This window comes from Lampetra planeri, chromosome 1 (assembly GCF_965212315.1).
Source record: "Lampetra planeri chromosome 1, kcLamPlan1.2.h2, whole genome shotgun sequence".
Taxonomy (NCBI): Eukaryota; Metazoa; Chordata; class Hyperoartia; order Petromyzontiformes; family Petromyzontidae; genus Lampetra; species Lampetra planeri.
Window position 1 is genome coordinate 23,492,932 of NC_136107.1, and position 19,479 is coordinate 23,512,410.

At 41.9% G+C, this 19,479-nt stretch overlaps 1 protein-coding gene across 2 annotated transcripts; it reads left to right on the forward strand.

Annotated features, from left to right (window-relative positions):
- Positions 1 to 1,780: 1,780 nt before the first annotated feature.
- On the forward strand, positions 1,781 to 17,027 carry LOC144720426 (UDP-glucuronosyltransferase 1A5-like). Of its 2 annotated transcripts, none has more exons than XM_078597222.1 (6): positions 1,781 to 2,124; positions 4,766 to 5,635; positions 6,831 to 6,962; positions 9,006 to 9,093; positions 11,821 to 12,040; positions 14,279 to 17,027. In XM_078597222.1, exons 2-6 carry the CDS (start codon positions 4,769 to 4,771, stop codon positions 14,586 to 14,588), a joined length of 1,617 nt encoding a protein of 538 aa, XP_078453348.1. In that variant the 5' UTR covers positions 1,781 to 2,124; positions 4,766 to 4,768; the 3' UTR covers positions 14,589 to 17,027. The 2 variants fall into 2 exon arrangements, with proteins under 2 accessions (XP_078453348.1, XP_078453339.1); XM_078597213.1 differs by having other exon boundaries at positions 1,783 to 2,124; positions 14,276 to 17,027.
- The last annotated feature ends 2,452 nt before the right edge of the window (positions 17,028 to 19,479 follow it).

Sequence of the window (19,479 nt, forward strand, 5' to 3'; positions counted from 1 at the left end):
ATGTTATGTTGATTTATTGAATAAATAGTGTTGCTTCCAAAACAATGTACCTTACACAGCTCAACACTCACGCTTATCTCTTATCCTAAGGAGGTACACTGACCCACCGCTGGCCCAGTGGGTCCCCGACCTCTGGTCGCTCAGGACCTTCGCCCTCACAAGGGCGGGAAGGCTGGGAGCCAGGGTCCTGCCTATCCAGGACCTAATCTCCCCCGACCACTGGTTACACTGACCCTAGCCCTGATAAGGGCTGGAATGCTTGGTCCAGGGTCCTAGCTGTCTTCGGCCGACTTGGATCTTCATGTAGCAGAGCTGGCCAAGAGCTCTCAGCGCTCTGGCTTTGATACTGGTTCGTGGCCGGGTTGTCCAATCCCCGGCCACCTTGTGGAACCCTCCGATTGGTCCTTCCCAATCTGGCGTTTGGATCCTACCTTACCCCATTTGACCCTGACCGTTTGATCGAGCGGGAAAACCGTGTTTACAATCCGCTCTCTCACAGCGTGCGAAGAAGCGAGTAGTTATCACCACTACACTAGTAACGAATTGGAATGTTGTTTACGTGACAACCCTTACTAATTGGCTGTGTCGGGTGGTGGTGGGTTTAACGATACATTTATATTTACGTGATCTAACCCAAAAAAAAACTGTATTATGGATGATATAGGTCCCAAAAGCCTACGTGTTAAACTGCCAGATGTTGATTATTATAAGGCCATCCTTTCTCAAATTCCAGCAAAGCACCTTAAACTACAGCGGTTTCAAAACGACCTGTCACTCACCAACCTCAACATTAGGTGTCGTCATAAGGCTTCCATGGCTATGCTAAATTAGCTTGCACTGGATACCGATCAAATAAGGGACCCAGTACAAAAATTGCTATCCGGTGCCATCAATCTCTTTTTTAAGGTCTCCTGCCACACCTCTCCACCCTTCTCACTGAAACCACCACAGCAAACCTACGCGTCCTACGGGGTACATCTAACAACTTATTTATTACACTCATAGAGTTTGTTCGGGGACACGGTCAGGATTGAGTGTAGGGGTCATGAAAATAATAAGGGTCCACCCCGAGAGAAATAACTGAAGAATGGCACTGGCAAGGAAAGGTGGGGGAAATGAGGAATGGGAGAGAAACACAGATTGGCACGGAAGAAGAAGAGAAGGTTATATAATGGGATCGAAAACAAAGCCGGAGGGCTCCGGGAAAGAAATGACTTGTCGTCAACAACAGTGTTGGTGCCCAATAAATGTTCTTGTCGATGTTGATGGAACAATAATGTTCCCTTAGCAGGACGACTCGTGTGGACTCCCTTTCATACCCAGAACCAGGGACTGTTTTGGCTAAGCGACGTTTCTCCGTAGCTGCACTATCAGCCATTTGGACCTCTTTCCCACTGCACACACGCAGCAACAGCATCCAAGCACTACTCATCCTCAAGAGACGGCTCAAGGCTCTCTCATGTTCATGCCGGCGTATGAAGGACTCCTGGAGTTCTGGCTCCGTGCCTCCGAGTTCTCAATAGAATATTTTGCTTTCTATTCACGAAATAAGTGTGGATAAAACATAGTTTGTTATTTATTATAGACAAGTATGTTGAAATTATGCACTCCCATGAGGACTTATGGCTGATCGAATTTGCAAAAAAGAAACTTAATGTTGTATGTAGAGGGATATATTTGAAAGACAAATAGCTTATTATAATTTAAACAAATGTGTCTAGAAAAGCTGACCAGGCCAATGAATAGGTAGTACTGATTTATTTACACCCTCACTTCTTATTGGAAAATAATTTCAAGCTTGTAGAGTGTTGCGCAATTCAACTGGTTAGAAAGTAGACTTTTTTTTATCAAGTCAAAGTCCAGCGTTTCTTGTTTGTTAACCAAAGGGAGCACACCCACGGAACGGTGCGCTGTGTAACGTGTTTCAACGTTTCGCAGTGTTCACAGCGTAGCTGCATTCGTGGTGTCTTGAAAGTTTATAACATTTCTGCCACGCTCCTCTTAATTGGACGATTGCCTTCTCTGCTTCCGAATGAGCACAATTTATGCAAAGCAGTGTCCCCTAAATCAAGATCTGCTGCCTCGTCCGAGCATCTAAGTTACTTCAGAAAAAAAGATTGAGCAGTAAGTACGGAAAGTATTTTTAGAATATTTAAGCCAAGTGCCTGGTTTAACGCTGCGTTGTTGTTGGATATATATTGTTTATAACCAACAATAACATTCAGTTATTAAACTGGTGAGGACCCATCACCTGTTTAATCTATGACAGATATCTAAAATGTAGTTTTTGTGGGGAGTTTAACATTGTTGGAATGTTAAAATGGGTTATTTTTTGTTGTAAGCCGTTTTGTTATGATTGCTTAATAGCAGTTATAAATCCGTGTGGTTTTTCTTAGATGAAGGCACTTTCTCAAGTTGGGTCTTCCTGATAATTGTTTTGATTGGCTCGGCTGCAAGAATTTTTCATTTTCAAGTTCATCGAGATTATTGCACATAATTTATACACTGTTTTTGTTAATAGGTGTCCATACCATTGCATTGGATTTACTAACCAGTACCATACAGTATATAGGCCGTTAAGATGTATCTTTGCACTCTTTAAGTTGCTGTTCCAACAGTACGTACAAGTGCTAGAAATTCGCTGTTTGACTACATGTCATTATCCGCGGACCAGCGTCTCCATTGCAGTTACTGTAGTTGATGGTCTGAATTAGATTCAGCATGTTATTTGACCAAATTCCAGCACTGAGAATTAAAATATCGGTTAGACTGTCATGTGATTAACATTACGCTCGTATGCATATCTCAGGGGTAGCTCTGTGATATTTGCTTCTGCAGGCCATTCTCTAACAAAAGCTTGCATTTCTCCGTAAGATCTCCGAATGTACTCTTCACCTGACGACATGATGCCGATATCAAAATCAGCATGAAACTCTTTGGGAAAATATATTCTTTTGTCATGGTGGAAAAGGCAGACTACAATTGGAAATGTGGCTCTTGCAAAAACATATAAGGATTTCGCCAAGGTTACGCCAGATAAAAGCTGGCAACATGGCATGACTCGTCTTTTTTGAGATTCTTGCACAATACCCAACTGCATTAACGAAGGTCACGTGTAACACCAATGGCCTTCATCCTCTGCACTTCATGAATGTCTAAATTGTTTTAAGATATCCCATTTAAAATGTATGTTGCAAACAATATGCCTTCACGATATGTTACATTTTACAGAATAAATTAGTAAAACTGCAATGGATACTATATTTTGGAAATTTGAACAAAAAAACATACTTTGAATACCTAAAAATATAATGTGAACTGTTTCACGATAAGACATGCCGTTCTCTCGTACATATATTCAGTTGTCTTTTAACAAATCCATCATAGCCGAATAAATCAGATCTGAATTTTCTTCTGAGCTTTTGAATCCTTAACTGAATCAGATGAACACAAATCTTTATCAATGGAATTTTAGAAAGTGCAAAAAGTAAACGAAATGACAATGCACAAACTTGTATTCGTATTTGCAGAGAACATAACTTGGAATATGTTAATTATCATTTGTTTATATAATGTAGGAATCTAATGTGATAACTCGTATCAGCTTCAACGACACGCAGAAAGTAAAAAATAACTGCCAAATGACAAACCATAACATCCATAATGAATATTTCGTAATGCTTGGTTCGGACATGTCATGTTAGTACACATCGCTTCATTTTAAACTAAACATTAACTTTTATTCATTCAATCTTGATTTGAAGCTTTCGTGACTGCAGGAATCCATACTCTTTGGTTCTTTCGGTAAAGTCACGTAGGTAGAAAAAATAATAGATCACGACGTTTCGATCGCAACAACAAGCGACCGTCTTCACCTGAAGTTGTTGTTGTTGTCACCTGCGATCGAAACGTCGTGATTTGTTATTTTTTCTACCTACGTGACTTTACCGAAAGAGCCAAAGAGTTCTGATTCATTTATTATGTTGCCAACATCTGTTATTTTACCACAGATGGTCAGTTTACATTTGTAAATGCATAAAATTCTGGAAAAAAGGAAAAAACTTACAATGCTGATTTTTGTATGTATAAATTAGGGAGCCGTTAAAATTTTTGTCTGTTGTTTAAGTTAATATTTTACATAGTTATACAATATGTCATCCATATAGCATATATATAAACGTCCAACAACTCAATCTTGCGCAAGCTGTCTCGTTATAAGGACAGAAAGAGACCAATATAAGATAAACTATTGTCCGTAGGTGATAAAATGCAAAATTGCCACATAGCAATCCAGTTCCAAATCGTTTTTTGAGAAACATTACGTAAATTGTTAATGAAAGAAACATTCACTACCAATTTTTCCCAAGAACTTACACAACAGTATATATACTATTTTCTGTACTCCTTAACTTGTAAACCTTTTGTTTCGTGTCTCCATATAGTATACCAATATGTAGTGTGTGTGTGTGATTGCCTCGTGTTTAGATGTAACAGTGTACCACAGATTTACACTTAAACACACTCAATTTACAGGCTGCACATCTCTGGCCAAAAATGCATACAATTTTGAATACAGATTTGGATTTATCAACTCCGAGAAAAGTGCCACAGCAAATCTAATTTTAATCCAAATTTGGCTTCATCCTATCTCTAGTCTTTAGAGTTATCACAATTTCTACCTTAAATATTAACCAATGAAAAATACAAAAAAGATAATAGCTAAACCACGACCGTATTTCGATCAATTGTGTATTGTTTTTGCCAGGCCATGCGGTGGTGTTTCAGCTTTGCTCAAACCCTCGTCTTCATGCACATGGCCGTGGGCCAGGAGAAATCTGACGGTGACCGTGCTGTGGGTGGCATGCTGGTGTACCCAACTGATGGCAGCCACTGGATGAGCCTACGTGATCTGTCCCTCGCCTTGTCTCGGCGTGGTCACCGAGTGGTCGTGGCATTGCCCGCGACAGGTAATCTAATGGTGGGGGAGACGCCTGGGCTAGACTCGGAGACCTTCCCTGTGCCCTTTGTTGATAAACATAACATGTTAGACACGTTTTTACGAGAAATGGTATTTAAAGAAACAGATGGCGTTTCAGAATTCACCTTTAGGAGCTTGAAGATTATCAACAAGAAGTTTGCCGTAATGTGTGATAGCTTACTTGGCAATGTTGCTGTGATGCAGCGACTTCGAACCTATAACTTTGAGGTTCTTCTCGCTGACCCCATGGATCCATGTGGAGCAATTTTAGCTGATGCACTGGGGCTCCGGTCAATATTTCTAATGCGTGGTATTCCATGCAATATCGACTTAAAAGCTGCCCACTGCCCAGCACCATCATCGTACGTTCCCCAAAGTATGTCAGGCTTCACAGATTACATGAGTTTCACTGAGCGGGTCACCAACATGTTTATGGGTTTAAAGCAGGATCACCTGTGTATTGACTTCCTTCTGAAACGCTTTGATGAGCTGGCCAGGCGCCACCTGGGCCGGGACGTCACAGCCATGGAGCTGCTTAGCAATGCTTCCATCTGGCTGCACCGGACAGATTTTGTCCTTGACTATCCCCGCCCGACTATGCCCAACATGGTGAATGTCGGAGGTATGACATCTGGTGAAGCTAAACCTCTTCCACAGGTATTTTTTTCTTTCACTCTTTACCTGCACGAATAATTTGCTCTTATATTCACGCTTACACACATGTAGTGGTTTAACGCGCGCCAAGGGGGGAAATTGTAAACACGTGTGGGTTGTGGACAGTGGGGTCGTATCAGGACAAGCAGGTGTTGCTGGGGCACGACGGCCGGACGGAGACGGCTCGTTAGGTAATTATGGGATGCAGAGCAGTGATTGGCCAGTTGTTGTTGTCAGGGACGAGGTGGCGCCAGTAAGTCTGGGGATGGGAGCAGGTGGCAGCAAGGGCCGCGGGCACGGGGCGTCGGGGGGGGGGGGGACGCCGGGTAATTAATTGGAAATTAATAGGGACGGGGATAAATAAAGTAAATACGGGAGCATGAGAGTGAGACGGGGAGTTGTGCTGGGAGCTGGACTGAGACGGTCGGAGCAGAAGAAGAATAGGTTAGCAGTAGAGAGGGAGATGAAGAAGATATGAGAGGTAGAATAGGGTAGCGGTGGAGCAGGAGAAGAAGAGGAGACGAGAGGAAGGATATACTAGCAGTGGAATGGGAACGAAGAGAGAGGCAGTCAGAGTGAGACGGAGAAGCCGAGAGAGAGCGATGGTTGGAGTGAGGCGGAGACGAGAGAGAGACAGTCGGAGTGAGACGGAAAAGCCGAGGGAGAGCAAGACGATCGAAGCCGAGACGGGCGAAGCAGAGAGGAGAGTCGGGGGAGAAAGAGACGGAGAGAGAGAGGGAGGGAACAGAGCGAGCGAGGCCAGCGGAGCACGGCGAGCGAGCAGAGAACACGCTGGAGTCTGGGTAGCGGAATGTGCTGAATTTGATAAAATAAATTGACGACGGAAAAAGAAGAAGTTGTCCGCGTAAAGTTCAGCACTACACATAGATAAACTGAAAACATCGTTGTCTTCAGTATAATACAATTAAGTATTAGGTTTGTGACATGCTCTGCTCATATGGATACTATTCATATAATGGAAGTAAGTTGGGATACAGTTGGCAGAGTTTAATTTCTGGGGAAATAAATCTACAAATATATAATTTCTTGCTAAGGACAGCTAAATTGTATTTAAATGACAGGAGTACAAAAGACAACTTGTTTTTATTATATGTTTACATACTAGAGAATATAATTAGACACTGTGACAAATATAAAACGCCTATTTAATGCATGTGTGTGTTTTTTTCTTTTGCAGGATTTGGAAGAGTTTGTGCAGAGTTCTGGGGAGCATGGTGTGGTGGTGGTGTCATTTGGATCCTTGGTGTCAGCCATTCCTTATAGAATAGCAAACATTCTTGCAGAGGGCCTGGGCAGAATCCCACAAAAGGTAATAAGGAAATTACGCATCACATGCAGATGGCTGAATTAATATGTGGTCCTCTCCCACGGCTTCCAAAATATGAATCCAACTCTACTTTGACAAAATACATGTTACATGATTGCACAAGGTATAACCAAGGGTTATGTCAGTTATGTTTTAATTGATTGCTGCTGGAAGAAGGTGACATAAATGGATCTCACATGGGCTGTAAATATATATATAGCTTTTAAGAGTTACATATCATACATACGTGTTGATGCAAAACACAAGTAAAAGTCGAAGCCCTGCTATGTGAGGGCCAACCTGAGAGTAATTGTCATTGGACCCAGTGTGTTAGTATTTATTTATATCCAGCCATTGAGTTGAGGAAATGAATATGAATCAAAGTGACGTCCAGCTGGCTTCACAATGCAAGAAGCGACCCTCCTTGCATAGTGAAAGGTATCAAGAACCACTTTCTCATCCCTCATCCTCACCATTCGTCTTCCTGGCATCAACTCGCCACGTCATGGGCCTTTCTCAGCAGCCAACCTCCACAGCTGGGACCAGCGTGACCACAACCCACTCTGTGCATGTCGTCAGTGACTGACCGTGTCGCACATTGTCAACGATTGCCCTCTGACTGGACTCGATGGTGGTTTATGCGTTTATGGCCCTCCACGCTGCTGATGAAGTGGCAGGTGTCGCTTGGCTTGGCAAGGCCTTGCGCGCGATAATAATACTTGTGGAAGGTCCCAGAGAACAGGTTTCTCCATGTCTTCTTGGTTCTTTCGGTAAAGTCACGTAGAAGGGAAATAATAAAATAATAAAAATACAACATAATATAATATTTATCACGACGTTTCGGCCACAACGCAAGCAGCCGTCCTCAGGTGAAGGACGGCTGCTTGCGTTGTGGCCGAAACGTCGTGACAATTATTTTATTATGTTTTATTATTATTATTTTATTATTTCCCTTCTACGTGACTTTACCGAAAGAACCAAGAAGATGAATCCCTGCAGTCACGAAAGCTTTAAATCGAGGTTTCTCCATGGTCGCTGACAACAGAGCTTAATCCAAATGACCAAACAATCCAGTTACATATTGCTTCAATTTTGTTCGCGTGATATTGAAACATTAATTTAAATATTCACACTGCTGCAGATTTACTTTGTGGCCACGTCAGTTTTACAATGGCACTGTTGGATATCCAAGGCATTGCTCCTCATGTGATTAATTCCCGAGACAATATGTGCAGTCATTGTACGAGACATTGCATTATTGCCTCATTTACAATTAAATCTGACAATCATTTACAATGAGCTGTGTACTCTGTATCCTACTTTTAAACACTGGATTTTATACATCACTAAGTTACTAGGTAACTTTTAAATTGAACTATTATTTTTTAGTTGTTATATATTTGTATCTTGCCTTATCAGACAATACTTAAATCTGGGGGCGTTGGCTTACCTTAAAAGACTGTCATGCACTTTACTTGTTTGCTAGACTGTTAAACGTTAATTCCCACTGGCCAAATCCCGCATGGGTATTTTTGCTGACATTACATCTGGATCAAAGATGCAGAGCAATCCAACACCACAGTGTTCCCACATGTCCCATCATTGTATGGTTGAATGTATGTTGAATTTATTTTGCACCGTACGTAGCCAACCGTGCTAATCGAAGGTGCGGGGGAAGAACAACAAACTGATTATGCATAGCCTAGAGAGTGCATATGGACTGAAAATGTCAATATAACCAGCAGACATCAATGTTTTTTTTCTATATTCTCACCAATATTCTTTACTTTCCCTTGGAGTAATGAAACAAGCTCGTCAGTATGCAATTATTTTAATACACACGCACATTGAATGCAGTTGGGCCCTTTGACTTTTCACAGTGGGCTAGCATACTGCAAGGGCACAGCTCCCCACACCCATTACTTACATTGTGTCGTACCATGGAAGGTGATTACAGTATATATAGAATTAGCTTGTGTGATACGATATCTAGAGCATTGATTGCTGGTGAAAACTCTGCTGATTCGTTTGTGTTTTACTCCAAAGGTTATATGGCGCTATGAAGGACCAACCGTCGAAAATCTCTCAAACAACACAAAAGTGATGCCCTGGTTACCACAGAGGGACCTCTTAGGTGCGTGTGGTAATACCTACAATTATAATCAGCATTTTTAAAAGTGCATATTTTATTTATTTATTAAACAGCATCAACTCATTTTCAAGCAAGCCCTAAAAGTGTCTCTGGACATCTGGAATCCAGGGAGCAAATTGTAGTTGTGTCCAACACAGATATGAGAATAGTTTTCCCCCTTTTTTCTGGCAAAAAAAAATAGGTGTTGAGATGTTAAAACACCAAACTGAAACCTTTTACAAGGAATCATACTTGTGGTCAGAGTGCAAAAAAAACATACTCTGATAATATATGCATTGTCTTTGAAACTGATTGGTCCACACCTTGTAAAAGGTTTAAGTTTGGTGTTTTAACATCTCAACACCTGTTTTGTTGGCAGAAAAAATGGGAAACCCTATTCTCATATTTTGGTATTGGCAAAGGAGGTCCCATTATACAACACATGTAGTTGAGCAACTAGTTAGAGGTCATCCGTTCACTTTACAGTATTATCGTCCCACCTGATGTTGACACTGAATAGCCTTGCCCTGATCGCTGTTTCACACGCTGTGTGATAACCTAATTAAGGTATTATCGGACCAGCGAAAAATGTGACATAGTGGAACCCCTCTAGGAGCGACTTGGTTGTCACAAATCCAAATCACAGTTCATGTGATGAATTGTGGAGAATACGGTAGGGGGCACAGAGCCACCCCAAGGTTCAGAGGTCTCTGCAGCTCCAATGCCTGTGCATATTTTAATATAAGCGTGCTCTAAACAAAACATGTGGAAGATGTAACATTTACCGTGGGGTGGTTTGTGTACTGCACAATGACCTGAGTTTAATTCCCATCCCTGGCTAATATCAGTGGTGTGTGTATGTATGTACGTATGTTTGTTGAACTTCTTTCACACCGTACGTAGCCAGCCGCGCTAATCGGAGGTGAGTAGCATCTGAACTGGTTCTGGCCACCCCCTTAGCTCATCCTCACTGTCCAGAGTGGAGCAGCATTGAGTGTATAACAAAGTGAAATGTTCAGTTCTTAAGAGATAATTACACTCTAGAAATCAGAATGTGGGGTTTAAAGTCTTCCAATTGGGCTAGCATGGGTGGTGTATATATGGGTGATCAAGTTTTGCTAGCCACTGTTATATCATGGATTATATCATGTAGTTATTCTCACATGATAACGTAAACTATAGCATGTAGACATCATAGAACTGATAGCACGAGCCCCCAGCATGTGCACCAACTGCTCTGTTACTTCTAGATTTGAAGCTTTCGTGACTGCAAGGAATCATATTCTTAGGTTTTTTCGGTAAAGTCACGTTGGTAAAACATCAAAATTAATGAAAATAAAATAAAATAAAACAAAAACTCACGACGTTTCGGAGGCAACACAAGTCTCCGTCATCAGGTGGGACCGTCACAGCCGAATTAGCTGCATCAAGCTGCATAATTCGGCTGTGACGGTCCCACCTGATGACGGAGACTTGTGTTGCCTCCGAAACGTCGTGATTTTTATTTTATTTTTTTTTATTTCCATTAATTTTGATGTTTTACCTACGTGACTTTACCGAAAAAAACCTACGAATATGCTCTGTTACTCCAGCTTTTCATCAAGACTACGGTTTCTCAAACACACATCCTTGTAGCCCACCACATATAAGTAAACATTTTTTTTAGCTTCCGTTTCGAATTGGGTTTCTTGAATTGGTAAAATAGTATTACTCTTATTTAGCTTTACGTGCAGTTTTTTGCACGAACAAAAAAATCTACCTTAGTAAAATACACAGTCGTATAAACTCGTCATGCCCTGGCCATGTGAACGGCATGAGACTGTTACTAATCCTCTGCCTATAGCTCAGGGCATCTGGTCCGAACGTCAGATATGGTTATGGCTGAGAATTATTATTCAGCTAACGTGCCATCACAAACTGAGAAAAACATGCTTGTACAACATCTCAAATCATTCATATTTGACCAAAGCCACTTTATGTTCCAGTTCCAAAGCTATGTATCGCTCAGTGATATGAACTACCTCGCCTGGTATGCAGGAGGTCGTGGGTTCGATCTCAACCCTCATGCCTGTATATTTGGCGTTTGGATATTTGAAATTTGTATGTTCTCCCAGTGGTCGCGTGGAGTTTCCTCTGGTTTATCACTTTACAATTAAACACATGCGTTTAGAGTATTTGGCTGCTATACATTTCCATATGATAAGCCACTTAGTTGAGCTATTATTTGTGGCCAGGTCGCTTCTGGAAAAGGGCTATATAGCTCAGTGGGCCTTACATCGAATCATTGCTCCAGATTGAATTAAATGATGACGTCACCCTGCTGCTGCTCTATTTAAGACCGGGAGCAACAGGAGAGCTTCACCATTCTTGCCCGATGAAGCTGATTGTAATTACCAGCGAACGTCGTACTCAAATTTTAAAATGCTGTTGATTATCTCTTCAACACACCGGTGTGCTAAAGAAGTGAATTATTTTGTCCTTTGAAAAAACGTGACCCATTTTTTACTGTTTGGCCGTGTCGGATGGTGGAGGGTTACGACACATTTATAAATAACGCGATCTGACCCAAAAACCTATATTATGAATAATATTGGTCGCGAAAGCCTACGTGTTAAACTGATGAAAACAGTTTATAGTTTCAAATTATAGTTTATTGAACAAAGTGTTCAAAAGAACATCCGAGTATGCGTTGTGTCCCTGTCTGGCTGTAATGGTGCCGGTGGACGGCAGCTCACGCCAAGACTCGTGTATTCGTGACGCACGGGGGATCGCACGGCATCTACGAGGCCATCTGCTATGGCGTCCCCATGCTCGGCCTGCCACTCTTCGGGGACCAGTTCGAAAACATGGCCCGCATGCAAAGCAAGGGTGCAGCACTGGTGCTCAACATTCACTCCCTCGACGCTGGCTCTCTCGCCTCGTCCATCTCCACAATCGCCACCCACAAGAAGTACGGTGGTGGGGCGCTGCGTCTCAAGCAATTGGCTGATAATATCGCACCGGTGGGAGCTTGTGTAGGAAAGGCGTGCAGTCTCATCGCACTCTGCCATGCCAAACTATCTTACTTTGTGGCTTTTGCAATTTGATTATGAGTTTAATTTTGTAAGATTTCCGCTCGAGCCATTGAACAAAGATCATCACTGCATCGCGCGCTTTCAGATGCGCTTCTGCGGTCATTTGGAATGCTCTTTCTTCCAATATTAGGAAGCCACTGGAGCAATGCACTTTTAAATCCAGATTGAAGACTAATTTCTATGGAACTGCTTTTAGTGTTTATTTCATTGACGTATATAATGTTTACACCATTGGAACCTCATTTGCCAGTAAAAATATGATAACATTTTATGTAAAAAAGGTGTCAGTTTAGTTGCCAGATAAAAGGGTAAAAAAACAATTATCATATTTTGCTACTGGCAAAGGAGGTTCCAATGGTGTAAATGCTTACCCCGAGCTCTAATACTCTGATGGTGCATTGTCTTTGAGATGTGCGCCTTTAGGCGTCATCTGGTCCAACACCATGTGAGACTAGGCTCTAAGAAAAGCTGTCTCGGGTGTGGACCAATCAACTTCAAGGACAGTGCATACATTATCAGAGTTATGTTTTTTGTTTGCATTATGACTGCAGGTATTGTGGTCTATGCAAACATGACTCCTTGTAAAAAAAAAAGGTGTCAGTTTTGTTGCCAGATAAAAGGGTAAAAAAACAATTATCGTATATAAATGTTTACCAAAAATCATGGTAGAGAGTTTTAAGATATAAAACATGGCACTTTGATGGCATTCACAAAGAATATTTCTTTATTGTCTCGGGTAAATGTCACAATGCATGCTGTCAAGTGGTAATGCGTTAATTTAATCATTTATTATGCTCGAAATACACCATTGGATCGTGAGTGTAATCATTGATTTAATTATTGACAATAATTTATACATTCAGGCTTATAGAGGGCAAAGTATCTGTACCGATGGAGACAAAAAAGTGAGAATACTGTAGCAATGGGATGGAAGAGACAATGACACATTTTTTCGTGTTATTCCTTCTTGCATTGTATCATGACCTCGGATCGTGAGAAATCACGTCATCGTTGGTGGGCTGAATAACTGACTTGAGCTGATGCCTCTCTAAACAAATACCCGAAGGAGCTTCCTCTGAATACAGCCCCCCCCATACACCCCTTGTTGAGGGGGGACTGCAATTACATCCCTCCTCGCCACCACGAAAAAGAGTGCATTGCGATCATTCCAGCAATTAAAGAAACGGCCATAACATTGCCAAAGTTTACAGATACGGGGGATGAATATGAGCAGCGTCTTGAGGCGACGTTGCATTGCATTTCGACTCTTTGTGAATGAACATTGCGCTCGACATACTGAGAGTCAGTAGGCCGTGCGACGTGTACTATTAATCTCTCTTTGTGCTCCGTAATATAAGTGGTGCACGAATTGATATAACACATTCCTGCGGAGGGAGCTGGTAGGAACGTTGGGTTGCTCGGTCAATGGTCAGGGTCAACGGCGGCGTGGTGTATTCCGCAAATATGCCCGACTGTGAGGGCGGGCACTAGCCGGCGTGAGTAGGTTAAACGTTGAATTTTATAAGGGAACCACGGGGTGACCAGCCCCTCCCCACCGAGCCCCACCCCTCCCACCCCCCACCCAGCCCCACCCAGCCCCTCCCCACCCTCCCCACCCAGCCCCTCCCCACCCTCCCCTCTCCTCCCAGCCCCACCCCTTCCATTTTTGGATGCACGACGGACGGACGGACACAATAATCCCCTGTGGGCTGGTGGAACCAGGTGGTTCCTATCAGTATTGACGAGTAGACATTTCTGGCGTGGGTACGAACACATTCCAACGATGATGAAGCGCAGTCGACGTAAATTAATGGGCTGGAGAGAGCTCTGAGGAGCCAATGAAAGGTGCATTAGTTCATTCTTAAACATCATTTTCTTTAAACTAGTCAACGAAATGTAATTAAAATTGATTAGCAGAAACTCAAAGCATGCACGAAAGCCGTCACGTGCAATTAGGGTCTAGAATAGCCCATTAGTTTAACCTAAGACAGGGGACTCCTTGCCCAAAGTGATTGCAGTGGTGGTCACGGTGTGATAGCAGTCGTTGGTGGGTCTTAACAGTCATGCGAATTGGATGATGGTGCAGCCTTTGCCGTGTCTGATTTTCTTAGCAGCTACAAGGAGAAGGCGTCACTTCTCTCGCGTCTGTACCACGACCAGCCGCAGAAGCCCATGGACAGGGCAGTGTTCTGGGTGGAGTTTGTGATGCGGCACGGTGCGGAGCACCTGCGAGTGGCGGCTCACCACCTCACCTGGTACCAGGAGGCCGGGTTTGATGTGGCGGCGTTTCTGCTGGCAGCCATAGTCCTGGTGACAAGCGTGTTGACTGCGCTCATCACGATCTGCTGTCGCTGGCTCTGTAGGGCCAAACATCGTAACGCCACTGTAAGCAAAGAAATGGCAGCCTCTAAAAAACACAAGTAATTGTTATGTTTATACCGATTTTTTAAACAGCCACGCATGCTGATTTTGTTTACTGAAGTTGAATGCGAATGTAATTCCCTTGAATGTTTTTTTTTAATAACGTCTGGCTAATTTCATTCAAGTGGTCTTAGCAAGTAGATGTTGGCGACGCATGGCTTTAGAGACACTTTGAATGTTAGCGATTGAGACTGGTTTTGTACGGTCATATTATTTTGTATTGGGTTGAGTAATTGGTCTCTTGTTGATTGCTTTCTATGAAACTTTGACGTCACAAGGTGATCAAGTGGACAGGTGTCTCAAGGCTCAGAGATCCAACCATAGCACCGGCAGTACGCACTTGATGTTGTGGCAATTTTAGGAGAAAATGCACAAAGTAATTAGGCTATTACGTGACTAGATCAATAATCTTCATAGTCCTCATTTCGCCTGTCCCTTGCCTCCAACTCTGTAATGAGCAATTGCAGAACGCGGTTATCTTCCCCGTTGAAAATTAGCTAGTATGTTTCTGGACAGATTGTACTTGGCTTAATCGAATGCTTCAACGTAACCGAGCATCACGATGTTCCTGAAAAATTAACCCGTAAAAACAAAGTTTTTCACTATAAATCCTTTATATGCGTGGTGGCTAGAGTCCTCTCGTCCTCTGGCTTGAGATGGCTGCCACCTATGGGTCAGATGATTGCTTGGCACCATTAAGCAATTGGTAATTATATATAATTTTTTGTTCCTAAAAAGTGTAAAATTTAGGAAAAAAATTTTCACTAAAATTAATTGTCACGCACAACGAGTCTGTGTGGAAAATGTCAGCTCGATTGGATCATGGGAAGTGGGTAAAAAAACGACCGAAAGATTTGCATGGTCGTAAGCGCGCAAGCAAGCAAGCTAACTTAATGTAAAGGATTTAAATAAAAAACGACCGAAATATTTGCACGGTCGTAAGCGCAAGCAAGCAAGCAAGCGAAATTAATATAAAGGATTTAAAAAGGGGCAATGGTGATCTCGCTTGAGTTGCGTAAGTTGTCCACTTGACACGATTTTTTATTTATATACCCACATTTTAAGCAGGGATATTTGTTTCAACCATTTTTCCAAACAACGTGTGCTTGATTCAGGCAGCGGGCCATCCTTTTGCCGAATTGCCTTTAAAAACAAAATTAAAGAGAATACTGTTCTTTAAACATGATGTGAGATGATTCGCTGCTTACAATTTAATGTTGTGATTTGATTTTCCTTAAAGAAATGTAATCAAAAACTTGAGATAATGTATGATCAATCAATTCAGTGGTTGCAGACAGATACATCAGCACTTAAAATATGGAAAAAATATATATTTGGTAATTGTTCATGTGACATAAATGATTCACAAATCACCAAACATCAGGTGGTAGCATATTACCAATGGCCCGATTGATGAGGCGATTTATGTATTACTATTTTCCTAAGTAAGGGCCGCTGAGCTGTATACAGTGAAAAAAAAAGTATTTGATCCCCTGCTGTTTGTGTACGTTTGCCCACTGACAAAGAAATGATCAGTCTATAATTTTAATGGTAGGTTTATTTGAACAGTGAGAGAAAAAATAACAAAAACAAAATCCAGAAAAACGCATGTCAAAAATGTTATAAATTGATTTGCATTTTAATGAGGGAAATAAGTATTTGACCCCCTCTCAATCAGAAAGATGTCTGGCTCCCAGGTGTATGTTATACAGGTAACGAACTGAGATTAGGAGCACACTCTTAAAGGGAGTGAGCTCACTTGATACAGCTAACGTGCTGTGACTGTTCCACCTGAAGACGGAAGCTTGTGTTGCTTCCGAAACGTCATGATTTTTATTTTATTTTTATTTTACTTTTAATTTTTTACCTACGTGACTTTACCGAAAAAACCTAAGAATATGAATCCTTGCAGTCACGAAAGCTTCAAATCTAGCATCATCAGGGATTGGTGTGTAAATCGATGTGTGTTTTTGAGTCCATATGTGTGTGCGTGTAGGTCGATGTGTGTGTGTGTGTGGGTTTATGTATGTGTGTGTGAGTCGATGTGTGTGTGTGTGTGGGTCCATGTGTTTGCGTGTGTGGGTCGATGTCTGTGTGTGTGTAAGTCGATGTGTGTGTGTCTTTTTTTCCCGGGCAACGCCGGGTACTTCCCACTAGTCTATATATAAAAGTTAGTAGTTTCGTGCGAGTGTCACAGTAACGCTCTTTCTTTCCGGTCTGATTGGCCAAAACTAAATTTACAATCGGAAAGACCCAAGAATACACAAATAAGTGTTTTATATTTAAAACATATTTTAAAGTATAATTACAATTCAATACAATAATTTATCCGCGATTCCTGTAGCTAAAACCCACAGAGAGAGAAACCATTGTAAACCACAGGGGTGATGCTATCCAATGATTGAACAATTTTACAAATAAAAATTTACCCTATTCCTTTGATTTCAATTGTAATTTGTTAATCATTGTACAATAACAGTTGCAGTGATTTTATAATGCCATGTCTTGTTTTTTAAAATGTTTTAAAGTATAAGTCCATGCGAAACTGTTAGTATCGTCCCCCCGCTGAGTGAGTGGTACATTCCGAACAGCCCACGGCTCAGGTGAACAATGTGGATCAAAGCAGACGCCGGTACCGCGATTTATTATTATTATTTACAGATGTTAATTTGGCATCATTGGACTGACGTACATCAGCATCAGAATATTTATACTGCAGGAAGAATCCGATGAGCTATAAAGTTATTTTTACACAGATGTCCAGTCGGGGCACGGGGTCAGGACGTTATCAGAACAAACAGTACAAAAACATGATAGTAGTGCAAGTACGAGGAAGGTAAACAAATCACAAAAACACATCTACAGTATGAATAAAAGGTAGTTCCGTGCCTGTGTTTACATTCGGGGATTGCCAGAAAATGCCTGTTTTGTACACCGTTTTTTTGGCGACCAGCGATTGATTCGACATGGCTCCATGTTACCATAATGTACTGCATCCAGTGCCGGATTATCCTAGTAGCAAAAGTAGCTGCATACGTAGTAGCGCCCCGCACTTTCAAGGGCCCCGCGCTAAATGCTTTCAAGCTATCAATTCCGGTTAAGCGATTCTGGACTTGCCTCTATTACTATAGTACTATACTGCCTTCAACTTTTATGAACAACTGGGTGTTTAAGGTTAGCGATTTTCGTATTATCTGGGCTGTATAGAAAATGAAATAATATATACTTTAACAAAAACTTTCAAAACACGCTTTTATGAAATGTACTCAAAAGTAAAACAAAAATTATGTTCAAGTACTTTGCATTAAAATGTTTAACTAGCTTTACTACCTGGCTTCACCACGCCCGGCCGCCTTTGTATCTCCAGTGGCGATGTTCACACAGCACTCCATTTAATCATTTGAGGCTGAGTCGACCGGCGGGGAGGCCCAGTAGTGGTTAAAATAATCGTGACCGGTGGTGGCCGTGAGCTTGAATCGAACTCGGGTCGCCAAGTTCGTAGCGTAGCGCGCTAACCACTACACTACAATGCGTTACGCTTCCACATGCGCGGGTCACATGACAGATGTGATGTCACAGCTCACTTGCCCTGCAAAAAAATACATGCATTATTGAGCTCCCCACCCCCCCCCCCCCCCAAAAAGTGTATTTTTATACATTTTGCATGGTGTACAGTGTGGAAAGTACCCACATGGCAAATTTCAAGTTTGTTGCATGTCGGGAAGTAGGCTAAACATTTTGAACAGACACACATATTCACAACTTTGGCTTTTATATATATGGAGATGATGAGACCGAGACAAACACCAGAGTTAACTCTGATACTGTGGTTGTAACTGACTAAAAATAACAGCGTGGGGCATAACGTAAGGGACCGTGAACAATTACAGCCAACGTTAGTTTACCGTGGACAATTAGACTCAAGCCGAAACATAACATATTAAAAAAAATGTTTAAAAAGATATTGATTGCACCACTCTTCGGTTTTACATTAACATCATGCTAATCTCTCACATTTAATTGCCTCGGCCCATTTTGTATTATTTGCTACACCGGGGTACCGCCATAAGGATCAATTGTCTTTGTGCTCACAATAATGATGACGTCTAACGTCACGTGGCCTCGTCGAGGAGGCCGCTCTCCTATCTTACAGTTACATGCTAATTTCTCACATTAACATCACCAGCCCTGGCCACTTCTTTATAACCCTTGGGCTACACCCATTTCAAACCTTTTAAAACAGTCTGCCTCAGCAGCAGGCCATGCTTTCCCACCTGATGACGGATGCTTGTGTTGCGCCCGAAACGTCGTGATTTATTTTATCTTATACCTACGTGACTTTACCGAAAAAACCAAAGAGTAGAGCTTCATAGCTCATGGGATTTCTCCAGGATAAATACAGATTCTGATTTTGAAATACATTCTTTTGGTGACACTGCGCTAGCAATGGTGCTCTAGCTCAAATAACAAAAAAACACAACACGTCAATAACAATAACACTTCATGGGACCTCCTTTGCTAGTACCAAAATATACTAATAAGGGTTTTCCCCTTTTTTTCTGGCAACAAAACTGACACCTTTTGCAAGGAATCATGTTTACATTAACCACAATACTTGCAGTCAAAAGCAAACAAAAAACAATACTCTGATAATATATGCATTGCCCTTGAAACTGATTGGTCCAAACCAGAGACAGCTTTCTTTAGAGCCTAGTCTCATATGGTGTTCGACCAGATGACGCCAAAAGGCGCACAGTTCAAAGACAATGCACCATCAGAGTAATGAGAGCTCGGGGTGAGCAGCTACATCATGGGACCTCCTTTGCCAGTACCAAAATATACTAATAGGGTTTTCCCCCTTTTTTATGGCAACAAAACTGACACATTTTGCAAG

Coding starts and splice junctions, on each gene's coding strand:
- LOC144720426 (XM_078597213.1), top strand. CDS start 4,769: ATGCGGTGGTGTTTCAGCTTTGCTCAAACCCTCGTCTTCATGCACATG. Junction 5,636..6,830: donor AAGCTAAACCTCTTCCACAG/GTATTTTTTTCT, acceptor TTTCTTTTGCAG/GATTTGGAAGAGTTTGTGCA. Junction 6,963..9,005: donor TGGGCAGAATCCCACAAAAG/GTAATAAGGAAA, acceptor TTTACTCCAAAG/GTTATATGGCGCTATGAAGG.